The following is a 13,866-nucleotide window of genomic DNA, read 5'->3' on the forward strand; positions in this document are numbered from 1 at the left end:
CAACGCAGGCATTAAGACCTGGAGCAGGATTAATACTGAATCGTTATCTAAAAAGAAAAAGTGATAGTTCTGCCCCACTTTGTGCTAGTCAAGTCGCTTTCTAAAGCTTGATGCTTTTTGAGAGAAAAGTGTCCAGGATAGCGAGAAGGCCCAGACCACGTCATGCTGGAAAGAGAAGGCTGAGGGAGTATGGTTGCTCCTCCAATAGAGGAAGGTCTGCCAAAGAAGGATCATACTTGTTCTTTCTGGTCCTAAGGGGAATACTAGGGTTGGGGGTAGAGGGCAGAATCAGATTTCTTCTGCTAGGGAACACTTCCTACTAGAAAGAGGGAGGGCCTCTAGTGGTGAGTTCCCTGATGGGAATGTTGCAAGCACATCAAGCAGTGGCCGTGTAATGGGGATGCTGTACAAGGTTGTCTGTAAAGCCCCAAACAGAAGGGGTCTTAGGTATAAGCTGTCTCTCTCCAGAGGGCGGGGAGAAGATCACTGAGTAGAATTAACTGACTTACAACAGCAGTTGTAGGAGTAATTGTGCACGTGAAGCATCTGGGGATCTTGTTGCCTAAGAGATTGCATTCCTGTTGGCTCCCAGGTGAGGCCCACTGTTACTGGCCCACTGACCACACTTTGAATAGCAAGGCATCAGAGGACTCATGTAGAAGCATAATGCAAAATACGATGTTGAATCACCTCAACAGGAATCGTGACAGTCAGCGATTCAGTATTACATTTTGTATTCAAGCTCCACTTCTGTGCGAACCATTTTAACATGGGTGTATTACATTAAAATGCAGACTTAATTCCAAAAGTAGTTTCATTGGGTTTGTTTCAGCTGAGAACATCTAGGGCGAGATGTGTGACACAGGCTTTTTTTTCTCTCTTAATTTGTGAGTCTTAGTTTTTGGTATCAGCATTACACCAGAGACCAGCCTACAACTGAAGAAGTACTTATTTCATTCCTTCTTTCCTAGTCCTTTCTTCTTTCAGAGAATGATATATATTGAAATTGAAATATTACATGTTGTCAACATTGCACTAGGCACCGAGAATACGGCAGTGAATACAACTGCCCAGGATCTCTTCCTTCATATTCTATCACATGCACGAAAACAAAATGGTGAACAAATGAAATACTTACGTGTTTGGTGATGATATAGGCTAAAGAAAGTGTAAAGGAGGAAAAGGAAAAGAGAATATTGGTAGAGGAGAGTTTGCAGTCTTAGATGCAGAGGCCACAGACGTCTTGCGAGAAGGCAGCTGGTTAGTAGTGGAGGTAAAAGAAGTGATGCAGACATCAGGGGAAGGTTGTCCAGGCAGAGGGCAGCGTGCCGGCTCTCAGGTGGACGTGTGCCTCGTCTGTTCAAGGAGGGCAGTGCGGTTGGAGCAGAGTGAGTACCAGGAGACTGGCACAAAATGAAGTCAGTGAAAGGGTAACAGAGGGCCAGGTCATCATGGCCTTGCAAGCCAACATAAGCATTTTAACTTTTAATCTGATTGAGGTGTTAACCAACTAGATTGGGGCAGGAGGATAAAGAGATCACCATTTCAGATGACAAAGAAAGGGCTTCATATGTTTTTCAGTTGGGAACTGAAGCAGAAAGTACCCAGGCAACACTTGATATATATGAGAAAGAAGAAGCCATTGAGATAGACTACAGCTCTCTAAGGGAGGACTTGAAGGTAACGGAAAGGTTTCTGTCGTTATGACTAACTCATGGTAATACTGAACATTTAAATACTACAGAATAATTTTTAGATGCCAGAGCATAAGTTTAGGGGAAAAAGTAGATTTCCTAATGATTTTTTAAGGAATAGTGTGAATAGGTTACATTTTTAATGTTTAGAACAGTTAAAATGTTTATACCAGCGTTTCTCACCGTGTGTCCTGTAGAGCACCAGTACCATGAAATGTCTTGCCAAAGAAAAGTTTCTGCCAGTTTTTTGAAAGGCTCTTCCCTTCTTGGAGATTCACAGTGAATAATAAAGTCTTTGAGAAGCCCTGAAGTAGACAAAAGTGGCCGACATACTCTGGCGTCAGGGACATTGCCCTGTCAGTGTCCCAGTGTGGTCCCCTCAGTAAGTGACCAGTCGTTCACAGCTGCAGGGCACAGAGCCAGAGCCCAGCATCGTGGTGTCTAATTCGGCAGCTCTGACTCTGCTTCTCAGTCATCCCTGCAGCCATATGATGCTTTGTGTTTTGGCTTCATCCGGAGGCTGCTTCTCTCATGAGGGCAAGATGACTGCAGCCTTTCTTGGCCTTCCAGCCACACAGCCACCACCCTCAGAGAAGACAGAAGACTGTCATTTGTGGTGCTGCTGCTCTTAAGATTGAAGAAAGGCTTTTCCCACAAAATTTCAGCAACTGCCCCCTCATCACAGTGGCCTGAAGTAGGTCATGTGTTCATTCCTGACCAGTCACTGTTGCATGGGGGGTGGACGTAGCTTTAGACCAAGCAGGGTTCAGGGGACCCATGAGGGAGAAATGGTCAGACGTGGGCTCTGTTAGGAAGGAAGGAAGGGAGAGTGGATGCCAAGTAGCAGTACCCACCACATCCTTTCATGTCATGTGTCTCCTATATGTTTTGTTAGATTTGTTGGGCTCTTTGATTGTACTCGTACTTTTGGCAATCAGAAAAAGTCTTGTCTTTTTTATGGTCTATTCAGTGCTTTCATATCCATAAAGTCCTTCCCCACCACATTACTGAGAAAATATTTATATTTTCTTCCTGTTAATGGTTTTCTTTTGTTTTCATTTACCTATTTAATTCATCTGAAATTTATTTTTGTATGTGATATGAGGTAAGAATCTTTTTAAAAAGGTACCTGAGTTAACCAGTTTCACTCAACATTTTTCAAATGATCCTTTTTACAATGAATTAAAACGTCGCCTTTATCGGCTATTAATTCCTTCTGTGAGGTCAAAAAAGTTTTCCTGGAATGTGATATCGACTCCACTTTCTCCCTTCCCTCCTCACTCAGGTTAATTCCGTTCATTGTCTAGGTTTAGCTGAAGTGTTACCCCTCCGGATGCTTGGACCCCTCTGCCTGCCCCGCAGACCTCCATGCTTGCCTGGTGGAGGGTTTCACACTGCTGTAAATGCCAATTTACACGTCTGGCTTCCCTGTGAGAGCTTTAAGGACAAGGACAGAGCAGTTTTCACTGCTGATTCCTCAGTGTCTAATACATAGTAGATGAGCAATATTTTTTAGCGAACAAGTAAATGAAGTGATATATGCATCGTTACTTTTTTGGCCCGATGAAGAAATAAGAAGACAAAGCCTGTTCCAAGAGAGCAGCGTCTGTGACGCGAGAGCTGTGAAAGGGCACAGCCAACAGGAAGCTGCATGTAGTGCGGCCTTGCGTCATTGCAGACTCAGAGGGCTGTGAGGGAGGGCAGGCCTGGGTGCGGGGGAGCAACGCAGGGGCCAGGGCCTAATTACCTTAGCACTTTGGGTCTAAAAGCCAGGCTAATCACTGCTGTCCTTTGCCAATAATAGGCTCTACAAACAGATAAAGAAGTTGAGGCCCACCTTAGACTCCTGCGGCAACAGATAGCCTCCCAGGAGGATGTCCTGTTGAAGACAGCAGCCCCCAACCTCAGAGCCCTGGAGAACCTAAAGACGGTCAGGGACAAGTTTCAGGAGTCCGCAGAGGGTGAGGCTGGGCTTTAGTGCTGCCAGGATCATGTTCGTGGGTGTTCTGTAACGCTAACCAATAATCCCCCTGGAACGTACCTTTGTTTTTATTATGTATATTTTTCCTCTGTTGTCTTAAAGTAACATTCTTTTAATACTGAGTCACTAATTCCTTCCTTTTTGAAAACTGTTCTGCTTTAATTTAAAAACAGGTGTATTGGTTATTTTAGAATAGGCAATGTTTTGCTTCATACCAGCATGAGAGGCATATTAGATCCTTTGTTGGAATTTGTTATTATTTAAAAATTAGACCTACTAGAAAAGGGGCTCTTCAATTTTAAGAGTCATTTTCTTGGAATTAATAACAGTTGAGGTATTTTGAAGGTAGACTTTACTAAAGACAACCAAACTCAAAATCCAATGTTAGAAATATTTTATGCTTTAAAGTTGAGAAAACCCTTGGTGTTCTCCAAAATAAAGAACATTGATTCTCTCTTAGCTTTTGAGGCCAGCAGAAAGGAAGCCAGAATATGTAGGCAAGAGTTTGAACAGGTGAAAAAAAGGAGATACGATCTTTTCAGCCAGTGTTTTGAGCACGTCTCAGTCTCAATTGATCAGATCTACAAGAAGCTCTGCAGAAACCACAGTGCCCAAGTATGTATTTTTCACCCCCAAGTATGAGTGGGAACTTTGTGTTGTTGTGGGGGTTTTTCCTGGTGGGAAATTGCCACCACACTGTTTGAGCAACTCACTTAACGGGGCAAAGTCAACTCGTGAAGACTGGTTGTCACAGTGACCCATGTTCTAGATCCTACTCACTCCACCACTGGCCAGCCAGGACAAGCCAGACTCTTCCTGGTCCTGGTTCTTCATCTGCAGAATGAGTGGGTTAGATCATTTGGTTTCCAAGTTCTCTTCAGCTCTGGAATTCTGTTATCTGGTACAAATTTGAGTCTATAGAGCTGTCAGTGGTCTGTGTAGTAGTTAGGGTAATGGAGAGCCTGTGAATCCGGAGTCTGTGGAGTTGCCTAGAGTAACAAAGGAGAAGGAAAGAACTAAAGGCAAGACTCAGATCTAGATACATGCCCCTTGTGACGACAGTCTCCCCGTTCCATGGTCATTGTCCATAGCAGAGACTGTGGGATGGAGTGTGTTCCAAAGATCAGATCTTATACACCTGCTCTCCCCTCTTTCTTGTGGTATTCTGTTATACCAAGGTAATCTTGAATCAAATATTTAGAATTGCAACCAAAAATACCTTACTTGTTTTCAGTAAAGTAGGACTAAAATAAACCACTGATTCCTTGAGGGCAGGATTCATCTGTTTCCATAGTACCTGGCCCATGACAGGTGTTCAGTAAAGATTTGACGAAAGGGCCAATGAGTGATTTGAATGAAGATTGTTTTCATGAGGCTGCGGCATATGGTGGAGGGCAGTCTGGTGGGAAGGCTCACCCCTGATGCCTGTGGCGGTGTTTTCCCTCTGCTCCCCACCCGGACAGCCCTGCTGTCTGAGCACATGGAGAGCTAAATATGTTATTTACAGACATTGGTATCTTTCCATCAAAATGGAGGAAAGTCTAATCAATGGTATTCTGCAGTTAAACTCTGTGGCTGTTGAAATTTGCTAATAGCTTTTCTGATACTGCTGAATAAATAACATGTGTTTCAGGCATTTCTTAGCCCAGAGAACCCGGAAGAGCCTTACCTGGAGGGAATTAGCTATAACTGTGTGGCCCCAGGCAAAAGGTTCATGCCGATGGATAATCTGTCAGGGGGAGAGAAGTGTGTGGCGGCTCTGGCTCTCCTGTTCGCTGTGCACAGGTAATCAGTTCATTACTTGTCTTTAGTCATGTTATGTATGTGATACAGAACAGTTTTTTTCAGCCAGACAATTCAGGTTATGTTTTAGGCCTATAACAATTTAGATAGCAAATCTAAGAGAGAATTCTGTTCTTGACAGATTTTTATTCAGTTTCTTACTGTCAGTATCTACTAATACTCCATCTTTATAGAAATCAGAAAGAAGAAAAAGGAGTATCAGTATCAATGGCCACACGTGAAATCAGGATTGCCAAAAACAATAACAACAAACCCAAACAAAGTAAAAACACCTAACTTGTATACTATTTTCCTAATCCATATGTGGAGATCTGCTGGTTAGTAGTGAATGTTAAGCAAAGTATTTCTTCTGGGACAAAAATGTTTAACCTCATTTCTGCTGATGATGGTGGCACTGTTTGTAAAATAAATCAAGGGAAAAAAGGGTTAGCTAAAATTAAGGCAACTTTCAACATTCAAAGCTTTAGATGAAGATCTAAGGTATAGATGATGCTGCCTCTCTGTTTTCATGGTCAGGAAGATGAACATAAAAGTTTTACAACTGTTTTTACTGGTCTCAAGGAAAAGGAATTGGCCATTACACTAAAAGGAGCCTAAGTTGAGTAAATCTTAGAGTAAGACTATTACTGGGCACCATCTCCATCCATTTATTCAGCAAATATTTATTAAATATTTACTGTGTGTCGAGAGGTGGTACAGGCCTTACAGAGATAGCAGTGAAGAAAACAAATGCCCTGTCTCAAAGATACTTCATTTTAGTTGGAGAAGATAAATAAGGTGATAAATAAGGAATATAGTAAACTATTTCTCTAACATGGAGGCTATTAGAAAATGACAGATGCTGTAGAGAAAACGAAAGAAGGGAGGTAGTAAGTAAAGAATGGTTTGCAGCATTAAAGTCTCCTGGGAAGGCCTATTTGAAAAGTAACATTTGAGCAAAGATTTGAAGGAATTAATTAAGGGAGCAAACCTTGTGGATGGATGTTCTAGGGGAGAATTATAAGGGAAGAATATTCTAGACATGAGGAACGACAGGTGCAAAGGCCCGAAGGCCAGAGTGAGCCTGGCACCTGCACAGAGCAGGCTGCAGCAGCAGCAGGCACAAGGTTAGGGAAGTGCTGTGCTGATCGCGGTGGAAGATGTTGGGCTGGACCCAGGTGGGACGGAAGGCTGAGCAGACAAGGCGTGGGGTATGAGGGAGTCAAGGGGTGACTCTCTGGGTTTTGGCCCAATCAACTGGCGTGATGAGAGCTGCTGTTAACTGCAAGGGCGAAGACCACAGGAGGGAGTAGGTTTGGAGGGGCAGGTGGGTTTGATTCTGCATGATTTTGAGTTATTACACCCACGTGGAGTTGTTGAGTAAGCCACTGGACATGTGAGGTGAGGGTTCAAGAGAGAGGTCAGAACTATCAGTAGAAGCGTGGGAGCCATCGGTGTATGGATGATACCTAAAACCTTAAGATCAGATGAAATCACCAAGGGAGCTAATTAGGTAGAGAAGTGCTCTAAGCACTGAGCCGCAAAGGCACCCCAGCATCAAGAAGTTAGATGAGGAGTTGGCAGAAAAGACTGGGAAGGACAGTGGGTGAGGCAGTGGAAGCAGACCATGTCGTCCTTAACGTCAGAGGAACGGGGAGAGGAGCACCCCAGATGCCGCCTGCAAAGGTCACATGGGATGTGGACTGAGACTTGAGCACCATGTTTAGCAACACAGAGATTACTGGAGACGTAGACAGAAGCATCCAAAAGGGCGAATCATTACCCTGAATGCTGTTAGTCCTCTCCTCCATGGCTTCGGTGAAACAGAGTTGTAACTTGATTGTAATCTTTTTCTAGTTTTCGGCCTGCTCCATTCTTTGTTTTAGATGAAGTAGACGCAGCCCTGGACAATACTAACATTGGCAAAGTAAGTTTCTTTCTGCTCTTAATTTCCAATAGAACATCTACAATTCAAGCGTCATGTTGCAGTCAGAAGACAGTTTACCCTGAACAAACTATGTTTGTTTGATAACTGCTGATTAAAAGTAAAATCTAAGTTAAATACCTAAAAACAAGATGCATCAGGGTAGTAGTTTTCATTCAAGGTTTAGTGGGCCCTCAGTGAGCTGTTGAGGAGTCAACACAGGGAGTCAGGTGGGTGAGGACCACTGTGCTGAACCCACAGCATTGCTGCTGGGTCACTTGCTTTTCCTCAAGGCCCCTAAGCATTGGGACCTAGAGGGTCCTTAATAGTAGACCCCATGGCCAACTGGACCAAATTAGTTATTTAAGAAAGTCCAAAAATAACGTGTAAATAAAATTCCAAAGGAATTACAGTTCAAAATTCTGTCCCACTTGTTTATTAAAATTTATCCAGTTACCGCAGTTGTGTATGATCCTGTTCTCAGCATTTGCGACTGAGGAAGCTAAGGGCACAGTTTAACTCTTGAGAAGCCAGTTTGAGGTCAGTGTTAAAGATCAGTGCACAGATACACAAAGCCACCTGGAAGAGACAGGCTCTCAGACCACACGTCTTGACTAAATTTTTGACATGAGGATGGAGTTGGCCATGGAAGTATGACCAAAGGATGGAGGCAAACACGGGCAGCACCCATCACTGCCCAGGGCTGGGACGGCTCCGTCCTGCAGATTCCCAGGGTCATGGTCCTATGCCAGAGCCATCCATTTTCAGAAATGGATGAATTAAACTCCTGGTTCTGATTCCAGGTTTATCCATCTTCCAGAAATGACTGGCCTTTGCATTTCCAGCTGTTCACAAGGAGGCTGCTCTAGTCATGCTGACAGAGACCTCTCATTGCTAATTTGTAAACGAGCCTTCTGCCTTGTGCTCTTGGTCAGCGAGCCCACCCCCGAGAGAGGTACCCACTCTCGGGGTGCCACCTCGACGGGCTGAGTCTCTGAAGCCAACCTCCCTGATTTCTTTCTCTGCTGAGAGTCAGAGGACTTTCAGGAGCTGCAGCTTGAGGTGCCTTCTAATGGCAACCTTTGCCAGGCTGTGTTCATCCTACCCAAGTCTCTCCAGGACCTTGCTTTTTGACCACGTCACAGTATACGTGAGAAGCCACACCCACAAAAGTTAGAAAAGTCCCGAGTCTTGTAGAGAACAGGCAAGAGCCACATTCTGTGACCTCCCAGACTCCAGGGTAACTGGGGAAAAGGACAGCACAACAAAAAACCTCGATTTGTCTCTCTCGAATGCCAGCCAGTCTGCATCAGCTAACTGGGCCCCATAGCCTGACTCATTTGGGAGAAAGTTCCCCTTAGGTTAATTTTAGCACTTTTTCCCCCGTATCCTTTGTGTCTGTGTTGGGTGGAGGTGGGGATCCATCACTGTGGACCACCCCTTCTCTTGGTAGCATTTAAGGTATCCCTATCTTCTACTAAATTTAGATGTTTGTGTTAGTGGCATCTTCAGGTAATAGATCTTACTTAAGACTCTTTTCCATTGGCACAAATCGTATCTTTTGAAAACCTCTTGATTTCCACTTTCCCTTTGAGATTTACATCCTGGTACCCACTGCCGACTTGAGTTCGAGCAGTTACATGGCATGAGCAGCTGTGAAGGTGCTCCACTCCCTCTTGTCATCAGGGCGCCCAACGTTTGTTACAGGCAACTCTGCTAGCAAAATGCATGCCTTACTGCTTGCACCCCATCCATATCAAGACTTTAAAGTCCTCTGTGGCTACAATCGATTCTAATGCTGGAGTTCCTTCTGTCTGTGAACTCAGCCTTTTAGCCCAAAGCAGTTTCCCTCCTCTCATCATTCACCTCGGCTAGTGACTCATTCCTCCACCAACGCTGCTGTTCCTGCTTCCAAGCTTGTGTTCTTAGTGCAGTCAGGACCCCTACACGTGAAGAAGGCTCTCTAGGCTTGCAGCGAGATCCAGGCAGCTGGCAAGTATCTTACAAAACTGTGGTTTGAGTTTAGGTTATTCTTTATCATTCTCCAGGTTCTGAGTAGTTTGTTCACCAAGACCTGTTTCTGTCCAGTCTATTTTGTTTTTATTCTCATTCCTTAGAATTCAACCTCCTGGAGCAGCCATGAGTTTCCCTCTAACCCAGCGACTTGACTGCAGATGATGAATACGTATATAATTGCCATATTTCTCCCACCTTCAGGCTTTAAGTTGGCAATGTAGGGAGTTTAAGGACCACCCCTTCTTTACCCTCATAAAGTACCTGAGTGGTAATTTTTGTTCTACCTTGTTGTAGAAGGTTGATTGCACATTCACAATAGTACCTTAAGTTAGAGCTTTATTCTTAAAAACAGTCTTCAGGTTTTCAATCATAGATTTAGTGAGGTTTATATTTTTCACTAACCTCTCATTTTGGAATCTGAGCTATTTCCATTTCTGCAGTTGTAGCGGGTTTACTGAATTACCAGAAGGGGGAGTATGTGCCTCGTCACCTAAAAGGGCAGGTTCAGAGATGTGCAGAGTCGCTGACCTCAGAGCCCAGAAACAGGGCTTTTCCTTACTGATGAAATGTGTGCTTTCTGTTTCCTCCCAGGTATCAAGTTACATCAAAGAGCAGGCTCAGGAACAGTTTCAGATGATAATCATCTCCCTCAAAGAGGAGTTCTATTCCAAAGCTGATGCACTGATAGGCATCTATCCAGAGGTAAACAGAAGTAAAGGGGCAGAGGAGTAAAACTGCCTTCGTGGTGCCCTCACAGCACAATTACAGGTTCCTGATGGAATCTAGATACTGTTTGATTTCTGCAGTTGATGAATATAGGCTTAAATGATTTTTTAATCAAATAAGATTTAAAAGTAACTACTATGGCAGTACACAGAGATTTAAGATATATTTTAAGTGAAAAAACAAACTGAAAAATTGCAGAACAGTTAAGTATGATAGTTTTGTTTGTAAAATAGTAGTACCCGTTAACTTACAGAGTAAACCCTTGATATTGTATTTATTTCTGTAGTGTTTGAATGCTTTAGGCAAAAACAAATGCATGTGGTAGAGCCAACAAGGAACCATTTAGCCTCCAAAAGTACCAGAGGGAAAAGGAAACTGACCACAGTTCCAAGTTGTAGAGTAACTTCTAGAATTCAAACCCACCTTTCTCAAAGGCTGTTCAAATACTTACCTGAGCTAGTGGGGCAGAGCCTCTCATTCAAATCCTTCAGTTCGTGGACAATTAGGTTTCACTTCCCGAGTTTTCCTTTAAGCTAAGATAAATATTAATTTCCCTTCCTGTGCCTAATTAATGTCAAGGAGTCACTGGAAATATTCTGCAGGAGAGAAATGGAAATTCTCGTTACCAGTGTAGAGAGAAATAAAATCTTTTTCTACCCATTTCAGGTTCTTTGGCTGAGATCCTGTAAATTAGACGCGCAAAAGACAGAGTAACGAGAGCAAAGCAGTTTATTAGCGCGTGCATCACCCACGTACACGTGGGCACGCCCAGCAATGAGTAACCGCAGGGGGGCCAGAACTGGGCCTGTACACCCACCACCTTAGGCTAAAATGAGAGGTTTCTGGGTAACAGGCAAGTGGTGGGAAGGTGACTAGGGAAAGTATGGTAAATGAGGTTGTTCGGTCGGCTTCGCTCTGCAGATTCAGCTAGGTGCCTCTCCATTGATGAGGAGTGAAGAGGGCGTCCCCTCTCACATAAATGTGAGCTCCCTTTCCTGCAGGGAGCTTGTGCCTAGTTGGTGGAGCCTGTCCTCATCCGCTGCTTCTCAGGAGCCTCTAGCTCAAAATAATCCACGTGCAAGAGGCGTATTTTGGGTGGCACGTGCTGGAACCCTTTACTAGCTAATACAAGAAATAAATCAGTCTGATGTAAATGCGGACGAGTGGTGCCTTTCTAAGTGGCTATAAAGAGGTTCCTTTTTAAACGCAAATCTAGACCCACTAATGGCCCTTATTTTACATTTAATAGCACTTTTTTCCCTAAGTAAAGGCACTGACTTTTAACTGTCTTCTCTCCCATTTCAGCATGATGACTGCATGTTCAGCCAAGTTCTGAGCCTAGATCTTTCTCAGTATCCAGACACTGAAGGCAGAGAAAGCAGCAGGAGACAGCCTGAGTCCCGTTAGGACGTTAGGACGCCGAGTGCCAGTGAGTGGCTGGCAGCTGAGAGCGAGGTCAGACAGGTCAGGCCGAGCGCTGCGCGGTCCCGCCGCTCTTGAGTAACAGGCTCCCAGGGCTGCGCGGCTACGCGGCTCGTGTGCCACGTGAGAAGCCTAACCGTTACCTCCCGAAGGTGCTACAGCTCACTGTAGCCAGAGTATTCAGTAGGTGGGGTTTCCTACACAAGTTAGCTTTAGTGAGTTTAAAAAAAAAAAAAAAAGGTAGTTTTGTACCATAGTTTTACCTTCCATTTCGAAAGCCAGGCAGGCAGTCTTTGACTCCTGCATCATCTCACTGATCGCGCCTTGTAAGTTAGGTAATCTTCAAGGGAAACTCTTGGTTTCTAAATATATTAGTTATAGGTTGTTGAACCTGTGTTATATGGAAAATTATATCAGAGGAACTGAAGTCAGTATTGAAAATATCAATAAAAGTATTCTAATTTCAACTGCCTACAATCTATAACTTTTAGAAACTAAAAATTAAGGTGAAATTGAATTGTATCTGTTTCAATGCAATCTACATTTTTCTAAATATAATTTGTTAAAAAGTAAACAGTGAACACAGGCTTTCCCAAGTGACAACTGACTTTTCTACTTAAACACAGTCATCCCTTGTCATCTGTGGGGACTGGGTTCCGGGATTCCCCACGGAGACCAAAATCCAAGGATGCTCAAATCCGTTATATAAATGGTAGTGTTTGCATATAACCTGTGCACATCCTCCCCATATTTTAAGTCATCTCTACATTATAATACCTAGTACAATGTAAATGCTGTGTAAATAGTTGCCGATATACAGCAGATTCAAGTAGTGCTTTTGGAACTTTCTAGAATCCTTTTTTTCCCCATCAGCTATTTTTAATCTAAGGTTGGTTGACTCTCCAGATACAGAACCCAGGGATACAGGGGGCCCACTATACATTGTTTGGGGTAGGAAAAAGTTGCAGAGTTTTCAATAGTACTTCATTCCCATTTCAAAATTAAAAAATTCTAGGGTGCTGGTGGCTCTGAACTTAAGACTGTCTGGGCCCAAGTGCTGACCGAGGAGCGCCTCCTGAAGCAGTCTGAACGATACTCATTATTTCACGCGCTCTGTGCCTAAGAAACAGACTAAGTCACAAAAACCTTGCTCCCTGGCCTCCCCTAGCTGATCTCTAAGAACTTTAATAGCAGAAGCCACTGTATTTGTCCTTTTTTAGTGCTGGTAATACATCTACATCACCGCCTCCCTCTGCCTTGAAAGACACCAGCTTGACACTGAGCTGTCCGTTTGGTGCCATGTGAGCTCAGCATAGACCCTTTGCTTTGCTGGGGCTGTTCTCTCCTAACCTGGACTCATGGACTGTCGGTGATCTTCAAAGTAGGATCCCTGTTCTGACACGGTACACCCACACTCCTGAAAACCCCGTGCTACGCAGAAGCACACGATGGAGAGCATGGGTGATGGGAAACATGGGGTGGGGGCACCGTACTGAAAAAGGAAGACAGGACCCTAGTACATAGCTGGCTTTACACATGTTAAACGGTTAAGAAACACAGATACTGTAGCAAATATGGCACTTCATCTCAAGAAACACCCTGAAGTTGGCATGTGAACTCACCCACTGGGTGAAGCACGCTGCTGTGGTCAAGTGGGGGGGGGTGTCGGAGGGAGCCGGCGGGGGTCTGAGGGCGGGTGGTGGAGCCCCCCCCCCAGTTCTGTGCAGCCGGCTGTGCTCCCGCTTTCACCCAGAGCAGGTGCGACAAACTCCTTTTAAGGATCAGAGAGTATTTCAGGCTTTGTTGAGGCAGCAAGGAGGCTCACTGTATAGGTACCTGCATAACTGATTAAAATAAAACCATCTAAAAATGTCAGAACTAGTCTAGGTTGAGACAGAAAACAAACAAGGCCATACTTAGTCGCTCCCTCACCTGGTTTTCTCAGACAAAATTATACATAAGCAAATGAGTTATACTCAGATTGTTTCTAATACGTCAATCGTGTTGAAATAAATTTGCATTTTGAAAGAAGAAACAGCAGAACTGACTAGATATGTCCGTTCATTACAGCAAGAAGGCCTCCAGTCTTGAGACTCACAGCTTGTCTGAAACTGGCTCCACTTTCCCAGTTCTGTGTCCTGTTCCCCGTCACTTTCCATGCTGCAGTGCTGCTATACCCTGTGTCTGCTCAACTTTCAGATTCAGATAGCCTGCCCTGATTACACTTCGTGTGTCTTTCTTTTTTAAGTGAACTTAAAATGTTGGCTTTTTAAAATACTTAAACATACTCAAGTAATCAATTTCACAACCGAACGGCAACT

General features: G+C 44.0%; 1 protein-coding gene and 1 long non-coding RNA gene across 3 annotated transcripts in view; one reads left to right on the plus strand and one right to left on the minus strand.

Annotated features, from left to right (window-relative positions):
- The window catches only part of SMC1B (structural maintenance of chromosomes 1B), a 71,445-nt gene extending 59,915 nt beyond the window's left edge, over nucleotides 1-11,530 (plus strand). Inside the window, exons 19-25 of one of the 2 annotated variants that reach the window (XM_010983429.3) lie at nucleotides 1,582-1,680; nucleotides 3,499-3,655; nucleotides 4,136-4,290; nucleotides 5,309-5,460; nucleotides 7,315-7,384; nucleotides 9,989-10,099; nucleotides 11,429-11,530. In XM_010983429.3, coding sequence (XP_010981731.1) covers nucleotides 1,582-1,680; nucleotides 3,499-3,655; nucleotides 4,136-4,290; nucleotides 5,309-5,460; nucleotides 7,315-7,384; nucleotides 9,989-10,099; nucleotides 11,429-11,530 — 846 coding nt within the window. The remainder of the gene's footprint in view (nucleotides 1-1,581; nucleotides 1,681-3,498; nucleotides 3,656-4,135; nucleotides 4,291-5,308; nucleotides 5,461-7,314; nucleotides 7,385-9,988; nucleotides 10,100-11,428) is intronic. The other variant, XM_064491372.1, reaches the window with a different exon arrangement.
- On the minus strand, nucleotides 4,067-11,948 carry LOC135322506 (uncharacterized). The gene is made up of 4 exons (XR_010383089.1): nucleotides 11,809-11,948; nucleotides 10,575-10,719; nucleotides 7,241-7,370; nucleotides 4,067-4,664 (listed from the first exon to the last, which is right to left on the minus strand). It is a non-coding gene; the product is annotated as an uncharacterized LOC135322506 (long non-coding RNA).
- Nucleotides 11,949-13,866: the final 1,918 nt, after the last annotated feature.

The sequence above is a fragment of the Camelus dromedarius genome, chromosome 11 (genome assembly GCF_036321535.1).
Source record: "Camelus dromedarius isolate mCamDro1 chromosome 11, mCamDro1.pat, whole genome shotgun sequence".
Lineage (NCBI taxonomy): Eukaryota > Metazoa > Chordata > Mammalia > Artiodactyla > Camelidae > Camelus > Camelus dromedarius.